Below are 19253 nucleotides of genomic sequence, written 5' to 3'. Positions count from 1 at the left end.
GGAGTAAGAGCCCCAGTCTGAGGACCCAGAAGAGCCTTGGGCTGTGTCCCTGGGGCCACCTAGTCCCTCCTGCCACCCCTCCTCAGCCCATCAGGAATGTGCCCTCTGTCGGGGTGGGGGTGGGGGGGTAAAAATAGAAGCTGACACTTCCCGGGGGAGGAGGGTGGACCTTGTCTCCTTCTCCAGACATGTCCCCCCCACCCTCGCCTCCTCAGGCCTCCTCCTCTGCTGTTCCTATACTTGGTAAGGGGCCTACATGGGCACAGCCCCTTCCCGCCTGCTCCACGAGCCCAGCCACCCAGCCCCTGGCCAATGGGCTGCTGGGCAAGATCAAATGTCACTATAACATGAGGGCGTGAGCCGAGCGGGCAGTGCCTGAGCCGGTCCTGTCCACAGGGAGCTCTTCTCTCCAGACTCAGCCACAGGTTGGTATGGCCCAGGGCTGGGCAGGGCTGGCCCAACACTAGACACGCATCTGGGGTCCCGGGGTGCTGAGGGTTCAGGGTGCCATGTCTGCATGTGTCTTAGCTCTGAGCGTGACAGCTTAGAGAACCCACAAAGCCACCCCAGGGTCCCAAGGGTGCTGGCATGGAGGGTAACATTCTCTGAACATGGGGGACGCAGCTCCGAATCCAGCCCAGCAGCGAGGGAGGCCCGAGGAGGCAGGTGGGGGCTCCCTGGAGGGAGCAGGGGCAGCAGGCTGGAGGGAGATGAGGAGCCCGGGTTGGGCACTGCCCACAGCTCCGAGGGCCGCCTACTGCTATGCCCTGGCTCGACCCCCGGGGCCACCTGGGCCTTCCCTTGGGGCTCGGCAAGCTGGGGGGCCGGGCCAGCTCCTCGCAGAAGCCGGGAGCTCTGGGCCTTATGTGGTCGTTGCCTCCAACCCCACCATGTGTGGAGACAAACACGAGGGGTCTTGCGTCATTCGCCCCAGAAGCGGTTCCATGAGGAGAGGGTGAGGGGGACCTGGGGGACGGCTCCCACAGGTCAAGGACAGGAGTGAATGGGGCCGGGGGGGGCACGCAATGGGCACCTGGGATCCGTACAGCTGCCCAAGGAGGGGGAGCACGTGTGCCCAGAGGCCCCGCCCCTGCTCCTTGGACTTCCCGCCCTCCCTGCGCCCTCGGCCATCGTGGGGGGCATCAGGGCAAGGAGCCAGCTCAGGGTAGGACGAGGGCCGATGCGACACGGCCTGGGGCCCACAGCCAGTGAGGGCAAGGCCCCCCGTCCCCCGCACCGTTGTGTCACCTGGGAAAGAGGGGAGGACGGCAGGAGGGTGCGTGTCTCCGAGGAGCTCTGACCTCAGGGGCTATTTTCACACCCCACCGCTCACCGAGGGCAGAGCACGAAAAGGACAACTGACTTCCTTCCCAGCTGTCGAAATGCTGTCCCCTGCCCTCCAGCAAGCACACCCCACCCTGACCCCTCCCTGACAGACAGCGAGCTGAGGTGACAGAGCTGCTCCGTGGTGTGGCCTTCAGGGCTCCCTCCGGCTATGGGGACAGGACCTTGGACAAGCCTCAGCTTCCCTGTGCGAGTGAGGCTTTGCTGCCCACACTGTGGGGCTTCCAGGCACCCTGCCTGGGGTTACGGGGTCCTCTGGGTGGCCCCTTGGCCTGCACCCCAGAAGGCAGGAGGGTGAGTTGCGGGAGCTTAGGTGGGCCTGGGACACCTGCAGGGGCGCGGGGTGAGTTGGCCCTGCGGAGCCCTGAGTGCCGGCCACCCGCACAGCCCCCCTCCCTGCGTCTTGGGTTTCTGGACAGAGGTGTCTTGGCTAATTTGGGTGCCTATTTCTGGACATCTCAGCTGCCACTGGCTCCTTAAAAATAACCGGCCCCTGGGCTCGGGCCACCACCGCCCCCACTTGAGGCTGCCGACAGGTGTAGGGCCCTGCCAGGGCTGAGGGGGGCCAGCAGGGTGAGGCCCCGGGCTGGGTCAGGGACAAGGTGGGGGACGAGGGGCTGTGGCAGTGCCCCCCAGGAGGCTGAGACCCCCAGCGGCACACAAGGCAGGAGGCTGGAACTGGAGGGGGCAGCAGAGTCCTGTTTCGGGAAGGAGCCCGGCCGTTTCTGGGCTGGGACTCGGGGAGCAGAGATCCGGGGGTTAATTTTGCCTAGAGCTTAAACTGCACTGGGAAAATTAACATTCTTGACAGAGGCTTCGGAAAACTGTTCCCACCTTAGCGATGGATGTGATGTAAATGCATCTTTAGATGATGAGCTTGTGTTTTTCTTATACGAAGCTCCCTGGGGGGGGCACAGCTATTGTCTTCAACTGAGCTGCAATATGTTGTCATGAACTTTGTGTTTTCAGCCCCGGGCCAACATTCTGATGCAGCTGCTCAGAGCGTTCCCAGGCCCCGGACCGCCTCAGGCGTGCGCGGTGGCCAGTTCACGGAACCAGGGTCCCCGAGCGCAGGGGCCTGGCGCCGGCCGCACCTGCACACGTGCGCAGGGCCCGGGCACAGAGCTTCCCTGCAGACATTGACAAATTCAAGAGCATCCACGGGGCCTGGGAACGCAGGCTGAGGAGGGCCGGCCAGAGGGGGCTGTCCACTCCGCTCCTGCTCAGGGCCCTGGGCTGGGGGACACGTGCAGAAACAGCTCAGACCCCGGCCCCGTGAGCCCAGGGTCCAGTCTGCTCTGTGGCGGGGTGGTGCACTCTGGAGAGTTGGGGAGAGGGCACGGCCCAGGGCTGTGGAGGACCCCAGGGAACCCACGTAGGAGGACGTGGGGTCCCCGTAGGAGACCCTCAGGTGGGGAAGGGAGCTGCGGTCTCACAGCAGGAAGGGCTGTCACAGGGATGGCAGGGTGTGAAGACTCGGCAAGGCCCGGCACACTGTGATCTAGGGGCCGCCAGGGACCCCACCCCCACCCCGGACACCTCAGCCCAAAGGCAGAGACCATCGAGCAGCAGGTTTCGAGCCACATCAGCAGGACTCTTCTGCAGTCCAAAACAGGCTGGACAAGCACCATGCATTCTGGATGACCCTCCTCGGGGAATGCTATAGAGAGGATGTCGGCCCTGGGTGGGGGTGGACACCACGACCTTCCAATATCCCGTCCAGCCCCGGGATTCCAAACTCCAGGCCGGAGCCAGGGCAGGAAGGGGGGCGGGGTGGGATCTGAGTGCGGCGAGGAGGCCTGGGGGGGCCTGAGGAGGAGGCCCGCCCAAGGCCGGAGAGCTGGCCTCCACCCTGTCCTTGGATATCCTCACACCCCCAGCCCTCGGCGCCCAGTGCTCACCCCTTCCAACACTTGCAGACCAAGGCCATTCTGACTCTGGTCCCATTCCTTCCCCCCCAGAAACAGTCCCGCCACCATGTCTGACGAGGAAGTGTGAGTACCCGCCCGAGGAACCACCCACCCTGCGTGCCCTGCGCGCCCTGCGTGCGCCCCTGGACCTGGGCTGTGTGCAGAGGCCACTGAGTGAAAGCTGCACTCACCCATTCTCTCTCTCTCTCTCTCCCCCCACCCCTGACCCCCACAACAGTGAACAAGTCGAGGGTAAGTGTCAAATAATATTCCCTCTGCGTCCGCCCCCAACCCCCAAGGAAAAGTCACACTCGAGACAGGCCCGCCTGACGGTGGTCAGCACGGTCCTCCCTGGGAACCCTGGAAGGAAGTCTGAGCTTTGCTGCGCTAGACCAACCTCCTCTGAGCAAGAGGACCCCTCTTCCTCTAAGGACACATCCCCAGATGTGGTCACGTCTAAACCCCACCCCGTACACCCCACCTGCCCTCCACAGTTGTCTGGGAGCAGGCCAGGGGTCTCTGGCCCCACGACCTTTCCCTGGGGACCTGGCCATCCAGGCACTGGGCCCCGCACCCCATCTCCACCCCACCGGGCCGCTGGCCTCGCCGGAGGCTTTACCTCCTCCAGAGCCCGAGGCCCCCCAGGCTCCATCCTCAGAGGCCTGGGGGCAGGGCAGCGGGATCCCGGGGGCGCCCCCTGACACAGCTCCTGTGTTCTATCCCCTTGCAGAGCAGTACGAGGAAGAAGGTAATCCTGGCAGTTCTGCATGTCCCCCACCCCAACCCCGGCTGCCCCACTCTGCTCGGGTCACGGCCTCACCCCCATGAGGCTTCTCGGAGCCCGTACTTGGGTTACCTGCCTGTCCTCCCCATCATTAATGCCACTTGCTAATCTCCCATCTCCTCATCCACTACTAGACAAACTCATTAATTAATTGTTCACTAATCCCCATCCTGGTAGTGCCGTGTGGACAGAGCTGACACGTGGTTTCCAACTCACCCTCGTTAATACCAAGGGCCGGATTGTGCAGACCCTGTGTGTCTCTCCTTCCCTGTGTCCCGCTGCCTCTGTGTCCCCCTGTCTCTCAGCATCCCTGCCTTGGGGCCCTAACCTCCGGGCTCATCTGGAGACCCCTCCCTCGTGTGGCCCGGCATCTGTGGGAGCCTCCTGGTCGTGCCCGGGCAGGTGTGGGGTGCAGGAGAGCCGCCGCACCTGGGAACTGCACAGAGAGGTGGTTCTCAAGGCGGGTGGGAGCTCCCCCCGAATCCCTGGCACCCGCTCAACCCTGGGGAGGCTTTCACGCAACTTCATCAGGCAGGGCTCGGCCGTGAGGCGTTCTGGGTGCTATGTTTTGAAAATATTTTGAAAACACTTGGCTACCCTAACAACGTGAGCAAAACATTTCTTTTTGTGCTGAAAAGGTGGAAAGACTCATTTCTGAGCAGGACATGTGGTCCTGGGGGGCCGCCCCTTCCCCGGGGAGGTCCATGTGATGGGCAGGAAGGGCCCCCTGCCCCCGTTTCCTCCAAGACCCTCAGCATCCACGTCACCCCAGGCTCACTCAGAGGCTGTGGCTTGCCCAGACGTCCCTGCGCTTTCCCTACGACAGTGGATTTCGTCCCGTCCATCCTCACATCCATCACCTGCAGAGCAGGACTTGGCTAGATCCTCCCAAGAAGGCACCCCCCGTTGGGGTGGGCAGGCAGGGTCCTGAGGCCCAAGGAGGGAGCGAGGGGTGGGAATCCTGGGGTCCAGGAGTAGTCACGGGACTGAAGCGGGGGCCAGGCCCAGGTCTCCTGGGCTCATCACCTTTGGCCCCCCCACACCAGCTGTCCCCTCTCCCGGGGGCTGGCCTCCTTCCCTGCCACCACGGGTGCACCACTAATGACTGTCTTTGTTTCTTCTCCCCCTCCCATGCCCACTGCCCCCATCCCAGAGGAGGCCCAGGAGGAAGGTAAGTGGGTCCAGGACCCCAGCCCCCACCCCCGCACCCTTGGCCCTTGTGCCCCTACCCCCTAAGGACATGCAGTGTGCCCTTGGCCTAACCTCTCCTCTCTCCTCCTGCTGCCTGTACACCCGGCGCCCCTCTAGCTACAGAAGTCCACAAAGAAGGTATGAGGACACAGGACTTCTGGTCCCCATGTGGGGCTCAGGGCCTGGCTGGAACCCACGCAGGGTGGGGGAGAGGGCAGGGAGGAGCGGGGTGCCAGCCAGCAGAGAACTCCCACATGTGGCCCTAACAGCACCCACTAACCGTGGCCAATGCTTGACCAGAGCAGGGGTGGGGCGGAGGGTCCCCGAGGGCCATGCATGGCCCGGACTCAGGCTGGGCTGCAGACGGAGCTCATGCCCCAGCACAGGGACCCTGGTTGGTGATGGGCGGGCCTGGCCTCACTGTCCCTGAACCTCTGCCTCCAGCCCAGGGTGGGTAACTGAGAGCCCACAGCCAAATCTGACCCCTTAACTGGGTCAGGGCCCCAGGCCAGATGGTAGGTGAACACAGGCTGATGGAAGGACCAGCCCATCGGCCCCCAACAGGGACCATGTCATTCCCTGGCCATCTTCCTCGACCCGCTCTGTGAGCCGCTCCTGGGATCCAGGTGGACAACCAGAGGGGTCACCAGCAGAGCAGCTGAGGGGGGCACCCACGTCTGTGTGCCCTGGGAGGCAGGACAGGAAGGGCAGGTGGGCCCTGCTCTCGGGGTGGCAGGAAGCGAGGCACCCTCTGGGTCTGCTTCCCTGGGTTGTAGGTCCTGCCCTCCACCTGACCAGGCCCCAGCCAGAGGCTGTCAGGCCCTGCTAGGCCCTCCTGGGTGTTGAGGAGAGGCAGGGACCCTGACGACCCTCAGATCTACCCTTGAACCTTGGTTCCCCATCAGGTCAGCGAGGCAGGGATGGAATTGGGGGGGTTGCCTGCCAACACTGACCATGTCTCACTGGCTTCCCGCACACTCCCTGCCCCTTGTCCTCGGCCACTGACCCTCCTGAATGATGACTGGTGTTTCCATTAACCTCGGATCCTTCCTCCTTTGACCTCTGACCCACGCGTGGTATTGCCTCTTGTTCTGTGCCCTCCCTTCCCCATGAAGTTCATGAACCAGGTATGTGCCATGACTTCAGTCCCGTGTGGGCGCCTGTGCACACGTGTGACCACGTGTGGGTGTGAGCGGGCATTCGGGCCACGCAGGAGCAAGAGGGGCGGTGTAACCTACTCACAGTGTGGCTGCACTCAGACGCCTGCATCTGCCCCTCCCACGGCCCCTGCCAAGGCTCACAGGTGATTCTCTCTCTCTCTCTCCTCCCGCCATCCCTTGGTGCTGTTCCTGCAGAAGAGGTCCAGGAAGGTACGCCCCCTGCCGCCCCCCTCCTGCTCCCTACCTGACCCCCCACCTTCCCATGGGCTGAGAGCACAGTGAGAGAGGTTAGGCCCCCAGCCACATGCACCATGCAGGGGTTGTGGGGGTGAGGCCCCTCCTGGGCCACCAGCAGGAAGGCGGGGGCGGCTAGTCCCGAGTTGGAGCACAGAGCCCAGGGCCAGAAACGGTGCTGAGGTCCACCAGGACCCTCGGGACCAACAGGGTCGGGTGGAGAAGAGCAGAGGAGGAGAGACAGAGTGGGCGCCTCTGCCCTGCCCCATACAGCACCTCAGAGAAGGGGGGTCAGGAGGGGTAAGGCTGAGGGGAGCATGAGGGCCAAGCGGGGTGAAGCGGAGAGTCGGCAGAGACCTCGGGCAGGACAGCAGTGACCTGGAACAGCCAGGGGCCTTGAGTGCAGAGGAGGCATTCTCCCCACCACCTAGGCCAGGGCCAGACACACCCGGGTGTGAGGAGGCCCCTGGGTGGGCCGAGCCTCAGTGGAGTGGGGCAGACGCAGGTTCCAGTCAGGGCCCCTCCGCTCAGTGGGGCCATGGGGGCCTCTGGGCTGGGCCCGACCCCTGCACACCACCCTGACATTTTCCCTCTCCTGGCCCCAGAGAGGCCACCTGGAAGATGCAGGGGATGCTGGCCCAGTGCTGTGGGGTGGACGCCCGGCCGTGCAGGCAGAGGTGTCCAGGGATCTGGCTGGTAGGGGCTACAATGTCACCGGGCACCCCGGGACCCACCCTGAGGCCTGCAGGAGGCGGGGATGCCAGGCTGCCCCCCGCTGGCCACCGCTCTGCAGCGTGGCACCGCCCCCCTTACCCCCTGCCCCTGGGGCCCGCTCCAGCTAGGCCCCCAGAGAGGGCAAACACACCTCAGCCCCTTCCTTCTGCCCCTCTGCTCTGGGGTTCCTGCTCCCACCACACCCCTTCTCTTCCTCAGTTTCCCCAGGTCACAGCCCCCTCCCCCCAAGGTGTAGGGAGAGGGTGACATCAAGCCCACTTACAAAATGGCCAAGGCGCCGTCTGTGGGCCTGCAGTGGGCCCCTGTGCATCCAGGGGAAGCCCGGCCGAGGGGGATACACCAAGTGCATATGCAGCCAGACCCCGGCCCCACGCCTGGGCTGCCGAGGGCAGAGGAGGCCATGCAGGAAGTCGAAGCCATGTTCTCAGATGGGCAGAGGGCCTTGTGGAGAGCAGAGACTGAGGGCGAGGGCAAGACCCTGCTCAGCTGTGCAGAGCCCAGGCCGAGAGCTGGCCAGCGGGGCCTCCCCAGGCCTGGGCGTGGGGGTGCTCAGAGGCAGCCAGGCCCATGCAGGCAGGTGGGCGGCTGGTCCTCGGTCTGGATGCCCTGTGGCCCCCCAGGAGCTTCAGGAGGAAAAGCCTCTTAAGGTTCCCTTGGGAGGTTGGGAGCCCCTTCAGCTGCGGCCCCGTGGGCCACCGTGGGGGGCTCCACCTGAGGGTTCACCCCGGGCCCTCTGCCTGGGGCTGAGATGAGCAAGGCCTCAACGGCCCCGGGCACGCTGGTTGTTCCAGATCCACTGGGTCACCCAATAAGCCCAGGAATCAGGCCCAGGGACCACACACCCCCAGCCCCAAGGCTCCAGTGTTAGGGAGGGTCTCGGCTTCCCAGGGTGGGCTCCACCAACCCCCCATGGAGACTCAAAGAAGCCAGCGGCCAGCTCCTCCGCCCAGTCCCCAGACGGGCAGGACCCTGATGGGGTCCCGGCCAGGGCACCAAGGGAAGAAGGGTGCTACCCCAGCTGGTGTTGGCCCCCATGGCCCCACCCCTGCAGCCCCCGCTGCCTGGCCCCCAAGGGCTCTGTGCCTCTGGCTTCCAGCACCTCCTTCCTCCCGTATCCCCCCTCCTGCGCCACATCCTAGTCTGTGCACCCTGAGCTCCTCTGGGACCCCACAGGGACCTTCTCTTGTTGCTGGCAGAACAGGAGCATGGGTGGTAGGTTCAGCTGGAGAGGGGGAAGCAGGCAGGACTCCAGGCAGGAGCCCCCAGCCCCCAGCCCCTAGCCGGAGGTCCCCAGGAGCCCGTGGGCAGAAGCAGGCCCCCCGGCTCACCTGATTTCTCTCCCCTCTCCCCACGTCGGCGCTGTGGTGACCAGAGGAGAAGCCAAGACCCAGGTGAGTGCAGGGCCCGGGCAGGTCCAGACACCAGGGAGGACAGAGGGAGACTGGAGGAGATCATCTGGGAAGATGACACATTTGGGTTCTGTGGGGAGGACACCCCAAACCCCTGAGAGAGAGCAGCCTCGTCTCTGCTCCTTGATTTGATGTTTAAAGCTCTAGAGGTCCGACAAAGGCGCGTGGTGATAATGGGATCATTGGGGGCAGCTTATGCCTTCTCCCACAGGTGGGGAGCAGAGTTCACCTGGGTGCCGCATCCCCAGTGAGAAGTAGAAATGAATTCTGGGGGCCCAGTGAGGTGTGGCTGTGGGCTGGTCGTCCAGGGTGGGCAAGGAGGACTTCCTGCAGGAGGAGGCCAAGGAGGGATGGGGAACAGGGGGTTGAGTGAGACAAGCCAGAGAGAGGGGTGCCGCAGAGCTCCCTCCTGGGCTCCTGGACCCCCACCGCTGCCTGCCTGCTGTAGGGTCCCCCCCAGGTCCTAGCTGAGAGACAGCTGTGAGAGGTAGGTGGAGGGAGGGTCCCAGTGGCCCCTTCAGAACAAAACCACTGGTGGATCTGCCATTTTTCACTGCCCTGGGGCTCTGGGGAGCCGTCTCCTTGTCTGGAGGGTCTTTCCCTTGCTTTACCCACTTGTGAGCATTTCAGAGATTTTTTTTTTTAACCTCACGATTCTGAATCTAATGTGTTGGATGAGCACTTGCAAGTGCACAGGGCGTGATTCATCCCCCTTGTCCCTCCGAGCATCCCGCCTGCGCCCTGCGCTGCCCACCAGGACGCCCGGGGTCTGCTCCCACATGGGGTACCCTCGGGGGTCCACGGACACGGCAGCGTGTCGAGGGCACAGCCGGCACATTTCCATCCATTGCACTTTATTTTTCAGCAATTTTAAATAAAGCTGCTGGGTCCCAGATATTTTCTAGTTTTAAAAAAATGTTTGTGTTTTCATTATGAAAATAAAACACCTCATTAAAGAAAATTTGGAAAATACGTAAAAGTCCAATGAAGAAAAAAAAGTCGTCTATAACTCTCCCGGCCCGCCAGCCAGACTGCGGGAAGGAGCAGGGAGGAATAAAAGCCTTATTTCTTCCTACTCTTTCCGTGCGTCGGGCTCGGAAAAAAAGATTTAAACTCTGAGCTGTTTTTCAAACATCGTACTGTCTATACAACCTTCAATTCTGCTTTTTTAAAATTTAGCACTATTCATAAGTATTTTTCCGTGTTTTTACATAGTCTTCTTAAATATTTTGAATGGCCACATAATATTCCATCAATTGGACAAACCATAATTTTTCTAACCGTTCCTCTTCTGCAGGACATTAAGGCTTTCCCCAATATTTTACTATCATAAATAATGCTGGATGGAAAGCATTTTCCGTCTTTCGGGTTATTTCCCTAGGCCACATTCCCAGAACTGGAATTACTGGGTCAAAGAGTATGAACGTTCTTCAGGCTTTTGACGATCGCTGCCAAATTGCTTTCCACGGGGGCCGTGCCAGCGCGGGCTCCGCCGTGGACGTGAGCGGGTCTGTGCCCCGCGCTGCCGCGCCCGGGGACACTGATGGATGAGGGGGGCCTCTCAGGGCCGCTTGTGTTCGCACGCCTCCGATGGCCAGGAGCCCTTCCCGCGCGCTTGCTAACTGGCCGCCTTTCTTCCCAAGACTTGGCAGCGCGCGCCTCCTGCCCATTTATCTAACGGCAGAGACGTCTCCACGTGTTCTCAGCCATCGGTTTGCACAAGGATATAAGTCTTCTCTGTGCTTGCTGAAAATATTTTTCTAGTCTGGGTTGGGGTTTTTTTTTCCCCTTTCAATTTTTGCTTTTTTTTTTTTTTTTTCACATACATAAGTTTTTCATTTGCGTGGAGTCGTCTGGCCATCTTTCCCCTAGCGGGACCTTCTGATGCTTCTGAGCTTAGGAAAGCCTCTCCCGTTCCAGCATTTGGGTCCATATTCAGTTCCACTTTCTTCTGTGGCTTGTTTTGAAAAACCGTGTTGTTGTTTTAACTCTTTGCTCCATCTGGAATGTACGGGGGCAGGGCCCGGGGCTGACGGCGGTTACAGCCAGCCCGATCTGGGGGGCTCATTTCTTCCCCAAACTGCTTTTGACCCAGCCCCCTTCCTTTGGGTCCCCAGAAAGAAGGATTCAGGATGGGTCGGAGACATGCAAAGCGTCCAGATAGCTGTTCCTGACTGCAGAGGCCAACAGCCCTTGGGGGCCTGCAGTGACCAGCCTGCCTCTGGTCCGGCCTAGCTGCATTTCTTTATCTGTGTGAGAGAGAAAGTGAGAGTGCCCTTCCTAGACAGATGTGGGAGAAACGGCCCTTTCCGTGTCCAGATGTTATCAAAAACAGAAGGACATGAAAAGAGACTGGAACGTTCTCAAAGAGGTCGGGCCATTTTGGGGACAGTGGGGTGTACACCTGACCAGAACAAAGGTCAGGCAGTGTGCCCTCAGCTGGGTGCCCGGGCAAGAGGGCAGGAGGGCCAACCCCCTGATAGGGTCTCCACCTGCCCCTACTCACGAGCCTCTCTCTCTTCTTCAGACTCACTGCTCCTAAGATCCCAGAAGGGGAGAAAGTGGACTTCGATGTAAGTTTGTGGGACCCAGATCAACACAGCCTCCACCCCCCCGACCTCCCTACAGGCTCCACACTAGGAGCCTGTGAAGGTCATCTGCTCTCAAGCAGCCAGAGCTAGCACTTCCTGCTTGCCGGCAATTCTGCCTTAATTTATTTCTGGACCAGAGGAAACCTCTGCAGTGTCAGACATCTGTCTTCCCATCCATCATCCATCTATCCACCCATCCATCCATCCATCCATCCATCCACTTATCCATCTACCCATCCATCATCCATCCATCCATCAATCCAGCTACCCATCCATTGTCCATATACCTGTCTTTCATCATCCATCCATCCATCCACCTATCCTTCATCCATCCATCCACCTATCATCATCCCTCCATCCATCTATCCATCATCCACCAACTCATCCATCCATCATCTAGTTATCATCCACCCACTCACCCACCCATCATCCATCCACCCATCCTTTTCTTCATCCATCATCCATCCATCCATCCATCCATCCATCCATCCATCCATCCGTCTACTTAATAAAATACCTCACTCACCAGTTTCCTCTCTGTCTGGCTCATGCAGAACTTCTCTGAGGATGACAACAGAGCCAAGTCAGAGCCAGTCCATCCCAGGGGTGCTGATGACCTCAGGGCTGTGCAGGGCCTGGACTCACCCACAGGGAGGGCACCATTCCTACCCTGGAGCTAAGGGGTCAAGCAGCCTCCTGCCCCCGAGGAGGGCAGCAGCCATGAGGACAGGGAGAGGACAAAAGGTCCCTTGCTGCCCTCAGCTTTCATGTTGGCCAGAGGAGGCAGGGTGTCTCTGCTGGAACAAAGGGAAGATGAGCCTGGCAGGATAAGATTTGAGAGAAGGGTTCTGTCCCCACCACAGGACATCCAGAAGAAGCGCCAGAACAAGGATCTCATGGAGCTGCAGGCTCTCATTGACAGCCACTTTGAAGCACGCAAGAAGGAGGAAGAGGAGCTGATTGCTCTTAAGGAGAGGATTGTGAGTGCGGCGGGCAGTTCCAGGCAGAGGTGGGGGTGCTGGGTTCTCTGAGGAGGGGTGATGGTGTTGGCAAGGTTGGGCTCACCAACCTGTTCCTCTGGCCACAGGAGAAGCGCCGCGCAGAGAGAGCCGAGCAGCAGAGAATCCGCGCCGAAAAGGAGAGAGAGCGCCAGAACAGACTGGCGGTGAGCTCCCACCACCCCCCCCCACTCCCACCCCAGACCCCAGAACAATGACCCAAGAAAGGTTCCTTGTCCTCCTTTGTCCTCCTCCTAAGCATCCCGACACCAGCCAATGAGCGGAGACACAGTGGGCTAAGTTCCCCATGTCCTGCATAGCTTCCAGAAAGTGCTAAGCCCAGGGTGGGTCCTTAAAGCTTGCTGGGGTGGGGGGACATTCCAGCCCAGCACTGAGGGCCTGGGGACCGGGGTCTCCACAGGAAGAAAAAGCCCGGAGGGAGGAGGAGGATGCCAAGAGGAGAGCCGAGGATGACCTGAAGAAGAAGAAAGCCCTGTCCTCCATGGGCGCCAACTACAGCAGCTACCTGGCCAAGGTGAGCATGGGCCCTGGAGCCCCGGCCTCTGTCCGTGCCCCCAGCCACCGCCACTGAGCAGTGCAATACTCCCCACCTGAGCCCAGGCCCCTCTGCCTTGTCCCCTCAGGCTGACCAGAAGAGAGGCAAGAAGCAGACTGCCCGGGAGATGAAGAAGAAGGTTCTGGCAGAGAGACGCAAGCCACTCAACATTGACCACCTCAGTGAGGACAAGCTGAGGTAGGGCGGGTGTCACAGCCTGTGGGCAGTGGGGGGTGGCCCCAGGGCATGGCCAGAGTGTCCTCCAAGCCTGCCAGCCTCCCTGTGGTGGCTGGAGGAGGACAGTGGCTGGCCTGGGTCCTGCCTTCCAGGGCTTCCCCGAGGCTCACCCCTGCCATCCCTACAGGGACAAGGCCAAGGAGCTCTGGGACACCCTCTACCAACTGGAAACAGACAAGTTTGAGTTTGGGGAGAAGCTGAAGCGCCAGAAATATGATGTGAGTGCAGACACATCAGGCCTTGAACCTCAGGCCCCATGGGCTCAGCCACCCACAGGGGACATTGGCCTGAGAGAAGCCCACGATGGCCATCCCCATGGAGCCTGGCTAAGGCCACTCTCCTGCCGGGGACCGGGACTGGGGGCTCCCTCTGAGGGCAATCAGCCCTATTTGGAGGGCAGCAGGAGGCTGCAGAGGGCCGAGTGGCCTCGGGGTCCAGGTTCTGAATCACCTGGGGCTTCTGGAGAGTCCACCCCAGGATTGCACCAGGTTTCTCCAGCACCGGGGTGGTGTCCCTCACAGCCTTCTCTGCAAAGCCAGGTCCCAGCCATGCTGGCCAGAGACCTCGGCCCCCTCAGAGCTCCTGGTGGTGGTGGGTGCCCAGGCTCGGGTCTCTGTGCTGTCACCTCCTTGGTCAGTGCGAGCTGAAGGGTGGCACGCACCCCCACCCAACAGCAGGGAAAGAGGTCTGGGACCGAGTCATCAGGGGGATGGTTGTATAGAGTTGCCTGGGAGGGGCTCAGAGCTCAGAACAGCGGTCCGAGGCAGACACAGTCCCCTCGGAGGCCCTCCAGTAACTGACTTGCTCCGTGCAAACACAGACACCACCAGCTTCGCCATCAGAGGCATGGTCCCCCCAACTCCTCAATGTCCTCCAGGGTCCCTGGTGGAAGACAGTTCACACGCAAGGGTCATCTCTCATGGCTGATCTTACAGGCCACCAAGACAGAGGGCGTCCAGGGACTAGTGAATCCTGGCTTATGCATCCCCGTGGCCCAGCAGTGTTCAGGCTCGGGGGCAGCACAGCCCTTTCTCAAGGGTCCCCTGGGAGGGCTGACTTGCAGAAGTGGGCATCACCTGTGCACCACCCCACTCTGGGTTCTGGGGTCAGGTCAGGGACCCACTGCCTCCTGACATACCTGTGCATGACCTACAGTGGGTCCTCGGGGGGCTGGAAGAGCCATGAGGGCCCCAGCCTAACCTGGCCCAGCACACAGCAAGGCCCCCAAGCCTCAGCCACCCGCCCAGCCTGTTAACCATCTTGGTCTTTCTAGATCATGAACATGCGGGCCAGAGTGGAGATGCTGGCCAAGTTGTAAGTAGCCAGAGTCCACCCTGGACCAGGCTCGTGGTGTGCGATGCACGGTGAGCCTCTCGCATGGCAAACCTGGTTCGTTGAGGATGGCGGTGGCGGTGGGCGTGGAGATGATGGAGGTCAGCCTCCTGCCCCCACCTCCTCCCCACCCCTTGCAGCCCGTGGCTTCTGAGGCTGACCTGCCGTCTTTGCAGGCAGGTGGGGAAGCACCCTGCCTCCCCCTGAGCCTCTCCTCTGGGATGTCAGGAGGAGGGAGCAGTTGGGCAAAGGAGCAAGTGGGCCACCGGACTGGTTGCTCAGCAGCCACTGGAATCAGGGGCTCTGTGAGCCTGGCCTCCCTCCCCACGCCCCTGCCCCACATCCTGCCGCAGGCTGCAGGTAAGTGGCCAGCTCCACGGCTGCTGTGTGTCTCAGCCCCGGGGTCTCCAGTGCGGGCCACCAAAAGTAAGTCAGAGGCAAGAGTCCCAAGGGCCAAGAGCTGGTGTCTTCCAAGCAGAGGAGCCAGGACACAGTAAGGGAGCAAGTGGCCCTGGTGTGGCAGCAAGGCTCCGATGAAGAAGGCCGTGCTGGCCACAACCGGCCTGGCCCTACTAGGACCTGTCAGGTAAGTCACCTGTGTTGTTTACAGATCACCAATCTCAGAAGCCGCATCGATCAGGCCCAGAAGCAGTAAGTAGCCTTCCTACCTGTTGCTCTGTGCCGGGCACATGGCGCCACGGGGCTGGTGATTTCAGCCCATCCCGATGGCAGCCGACCCTCGCAGAGCAGTAACAAAACTAACCAGCCGGCCACTGGAGCCTGCGTGTCTGGGCCGTGCACCCTGGGACCCGCAGTCTCCTCTTGCTCTGTCCTCACCCCAGAGCCCAGGAGGAGGCAGACCGTGGGGAGGGCCGGCCATAGGCCTCAGGGATATGGGTGGTTCTGGGCTCCCTCCAGAAGGATCTCCTGGACACCCCCATGCTGTTCTGCCGCAGAGGTGAGCGGCACAGGCCGTCAGGAGCCTGGGCTTTGTCATCAGTCTCCCTGCAATCCTGGTGGAGCCACTGGTTCCTCAGGATAGTGAATGCTCTGTCCACGAGGTCACCCCGGGGTCTGGGGGACCTATGAACACAGCATCTGGGAAAGACCTCAAGAAGCCTGCACCGTGCTCACCCACAAGGGCCTGTGCTTCCCAGCTACCTGCTCTGGGATTTTGCCTCCCAGCCTGGTCGCTCAGCCAGTCCACACTCACACAGTGCAGTATTCCCAGGACTGCATGGACCTGGAGATCTCTCCCTCCTCCACTGGCCCCTGCCCCCTCGCTGCTCCCAGGGCTAGGCTCCCCAACCCAGGGGGAGAGGCGAAGGTGACCCCCATTTCATCCCGGGCTCTGTTGTGTGTGGCTGATGCAGGCCTCGTGAGAGCCCTTCTGCGGGTGTGCATGTGCATGTGTGTTCGTGTAAAGGTTCTCAGCTGACCCCTGCAGGACACAGGTCGTGGGCATGGTCACCGGTACCAGGGCTTCTCCTGAAGCCATCCTCAGGAATTGGGTGGCCTTCTCCAGACTGCCAGAAGTTGCCCCAAATGTTCAGCTTCTGCAGCCACACACCCTGTCCCCCTACCCATGGCTCCCTGACCCAGCACCCAGCTCTCTCCTGGCTCCCTGGTGTGCAAAGGGCCTCAGACAGACATGGCAGGCTGCTAAGGAGGCCACCTTGCAGGGTGCTGACCTCCTGCTCTCTAATCCAGCTCTAACTGGTGACTAAGGAACTGGGACAGAGGCCTCCCAGGCCCTGAGTCGACCAGGCCCGGCCCACTGGTCTAGAGTCAGGGACCAAGGTAGATGACTGTAGCCTCTCCTGCCCCTGTGGCTGTGACCTGGGAGGTTCTTTCCAGGCATAAGTAACTGGGACAATGAGAGCCATCTGCAGGGAAGGACTCCCTGGCAGGTTCAGGGTCTACCCGAGGTGTGGCCTCTGGAGCCCGAGCTCCTGGCAGGGGTTGGGGGTGTCCTGGGCTCACTGGTCTCTCCCCTAACCACACTAACAATCCTGGAACAATGCGCCCAGGCCCAACCGGTCCAGGTACAGGTGAGTCGCTGCTGCTTGGAATGTGTGCCCGTGGCTTTGAGGCCAGACAGGGCACTTCACCCTGATAGCAGCCTGGGTGGGCAGAGCTGTTGGGGCTGGGGTCTGCCGCGGGCCAAGGAGGGGCTGGGCGGGGGTCCCAAATACCCAGTCACTGAAGGTCAACTCGCTTCCATTTGCAGTAGCAAGAAGGCCGGGGCCCCGGCCAAGGGCAAAGTTGGTGGGCGTTGGAAGTGAAGCAGCCGCAGAAGCTCCCAGAGGCAGAGACCCTCGGCCTGAGCTGCCCCCATGGCAGCGTCTGGCCCCCCGGCCTGAGGGCGGAGAGCCTGCCCCCAGGCACCCCACATGTCTCTGTCCTGGCTGCCCCCATCTCCGGGGGTCTGTGAATAAAGCTGGCAGATTCCCCTCCACAGAGCGTGTGCTGGCTCTTTGACTGGGGCCCAGGGTTGGGGGTTGAGCGCCGGGTGAGGGAGAACAGAACTGTGAGGGTGGCCGCCCTGTGGGTGGGAGCGCCAAGAGACACTGGGTGCTCCCTTTAGGGGTCAGCCGGGGAGATAACCCAGCCCTGGGCCCCGGCTCTGCCAGCAGCTTCCACATCGGTCCCCCACCCCTGCAAGCTCATATGACCCAGATCTCCACCTCAGCGCCCCCCACCCGTGAGCGCTCCCCCACTGCCCAACTCTGCTTCGAAGCCAGTTTGGGGTAGAAGAGCTCTGTCTTTGGAGGGGTTGGGGGAAGGGGAGCGGGAACACACTGAGAGACCTTACAGGCGTCCCCCGGAAATGTGGGGGCAGGAGCAGGTTCAGAACAAGGGGGTGCACACAGCCTGAGGGCCTCTCGCCCCCAGAGGAAAGGAGCAGGAAAGCACATTTCAGTGAGAGCAGACTCAGCAAACACAGACTGTTCTTTCTATATTATAAGAGAACACAGTGCACAACTGTGTAATAAATTTGAAAATCCTGACCAAACAGAATTATGGAAAATATAAATCACAAAAATTGGATGAAGACGTAGAGCCTTGCACAGCGAAGTATTCATGGAGGAAGCTTTCGGAGGCCGGACCCACCCCCTCCGAGAAGCCTCTGCAGGGTGGAGGGAGAGAGGGAGGACGCCCTTGCAGTCTGCATGGGGTGGCAGGACCCCGAAAGCAAAGTCGAACCCCCAGAATGCATGTGCATGTGCTTGCACCCCAACACACCTCTCCACGCCCCATGTGACTCCCCAGAATGCACGTGCACATGCCTGCCCACCCCAGCACACCTATCCACGCCCCATGTGATTCTCCAGAGTGCATGTGCACTCGCCTGCCCACCCCAACATTCATGTGAATGCACATCCCATGTGGGGGCACACCCCCCACATACACTCACAAATTCACAAGCACACACCTCCCACACACATGTGCACCCCCATGCCCCACACGGTGCACCTATACAGAAATGCACTAATGGCCAACGAGCTTTATTGCAATAACTCAAGGACGAACACCTTAACATAACAGCAGATGTGGGATCCACGGACCCCCGCCACCAGTCCCATACCCCCACACACAGCGCCTTGTTCTGAGAGGCAACAGCTGCCCCCGGGGCGCCCAGCAGTGCAGGGGCAGGAGGACCAGCTCCCAGGAGTCATGCAGAGGCAGAGCCTGTGAACTAACTAGTAACCCACAACCGCAGGCAACATGAAGAGGTCTGGGATCTGAGTGGGAGCTTTTGAAGCACATCTCAGCTGCTGACAGGTCAGGAGGATCAGAATGATTGGGAGCAGATTTGAACCAGTCAGGCGGGAGAGACAGGAGTTGGTGATAGGCCGTTCCTGCAAACGGGGAGCACGTGTGAAGCTTTAGAGGCATTGCTTCGACCAGCGCTTAGCACGGGGATCCATCGACCAGGCCCTGCAGCCCAGTGGACCTAACTGTGGCAGGTGACTTATTAGCATATATTTAGAAATGTGAGCACACCTGAGGCCAGCCTGGAGGCAGAAACCTGGGAGGCCAGGCTCCGCTGAATGGCCACCAGTAGGCAGCCTGGGCCTGAACTGGTCCCTGGAGAAAGCTCTGGGGATGGACCCCAAGCACTAATGTTAAGCATCTAATTCAAGAAATTAAAAAACGAGCTAGAGGGACACCTGGGTGGCTCAGCGGTTGAGCACCTGCCTTCAGCCCAGGACGTGATCCTGGAGTCCCTGGATCAGGTCCCACATCGGGCTCCCTGCATGGAGCCTGCTTCTCCCTCTGCCTGTGTCTCTGCTTCTTTCTCTCTCTCTCTCTCTCTCTCTCTGTGTCTCTCATGAATGAATGAATAAATAAATAAATCTTTTAAAAAAATAAATAAAAAATGAGCCAGAAACCGAAATCCAGAAAAAAAGAGAAGCTTTGGAGTCAATGAGGGAAAGAGAAGATAATGGGAGTTCCAAGTGAATGCACAAGCTCAGGAGTCAAAGACTAGTTTTGCTGGGACACCTGGGTGGCTCCATGGTTGAGTGTCTGCCATTGGCTCAGGTCGTGATCCCGGGGTCCTGGGATCAAGTCCCACATCGGGCTCCCTGCAGGGAGCTTGCTTCTCTTTCTCCCTATGTCTCTGCCTCTCTCTCTCTTTCTGTGTCTCTCATGAATAAATAAATAAAATCTTAAAAAAAAAAAAGAGAGAGATGGAGCTACCAAGCCACCAAAAGTGCTAAGAATTTCTTTAAAGGACATCATCCTCCCTAACACGAACGTAGTTC

The 19253-nt window shown here is 60.5% G+C and overlaps 1 protein-coding gene across 2 annotated transcripts; it reads left to right on the top strand.

Annotated features, from left to right (window-relative positions):
- The first annotated feature begins 267 nt into the window (after positions 1–267).
- TNNT3 (troponin T3, fast skeletal type) lies at positions 268–16939 on the top strand. 2 transcript variants are annotated; one of them, XM_072790418.1, is made up of 15 exons: positions 268–425; positions 3306–3338; positions 3493–3506; positions 3985–4002; positions 5192–5209; positions 6585–6599; positions 8731–8749; positions 11295–11340; positions 12222–12338; positions 12446–12523; positions 12778–12891; positions 13001–13110; positions 13277–13367; positions 15092–15132; positions 16712–16939. In XM_072790418.1, exons 2-15 carry the CDS (start codon positions 3322–3324, stop codon positions 16764–16766), a joined length of 753 nt encoding a protein of 250 aa, XP_072646519.1. In that variant the 5' UTR covers positions 268–425; positions 3306–3321; the 3' UTR covers positions 16767–16939. The 2 variants fall into 2 exon arrangements, with proteins under 2 accessions (XP_072646519.1, XP_072646517.1); XM_072790416.1 differs by lacking the exons at positions 268–425; positions 15092–15132 and adding an exon at positions 14423–14463 and having other exon boundaries at positions 3307–3338.
- Positions 16940–19253: the final 2314 nt, after the last annotated feature.

Source organism: Canis lupus, chromosome 21 (assembly GCF_048164855.1).
Source record: "Canis lupus baileyi chromosome 21, mCanLup2.hap1, whole genome shotgun sequence".
Taxonomy (NCBI): domain Eukaryota; kingdom Metazoa; phylum Chordata; class Mammalia; order Carnivora; family Canidae; genus Canis; species Canis lupus.
The sequence above is the reverse complement of the archived record's forward strand: the minus strand, read 5'-3'. Positions and strand labels throughout refer to the sequence as shown.

What these genes read in the sequence shown, in the direction of transcription:
- TNNT3 (XM_072790418.1), top strand. An exon ending in GGGAGAAAGTGGACTTCGAT is followed by an intron (nt 11,341 to 12,221) that starts GTAAGTTTGTGG and finishes TCCCCACCACAG; the next exon opens with GACATCCAGAAGAAGCGCCA. An exon ending in CTCAGTGAGGACAAGCTGAG is followed by an intron (nt 13,111 to 13,276) that starts GTAGGGCGGGTG and finishes CCATCCCTACAG; the next exon opens with GGACAAGGCCAAGGAGCTCT.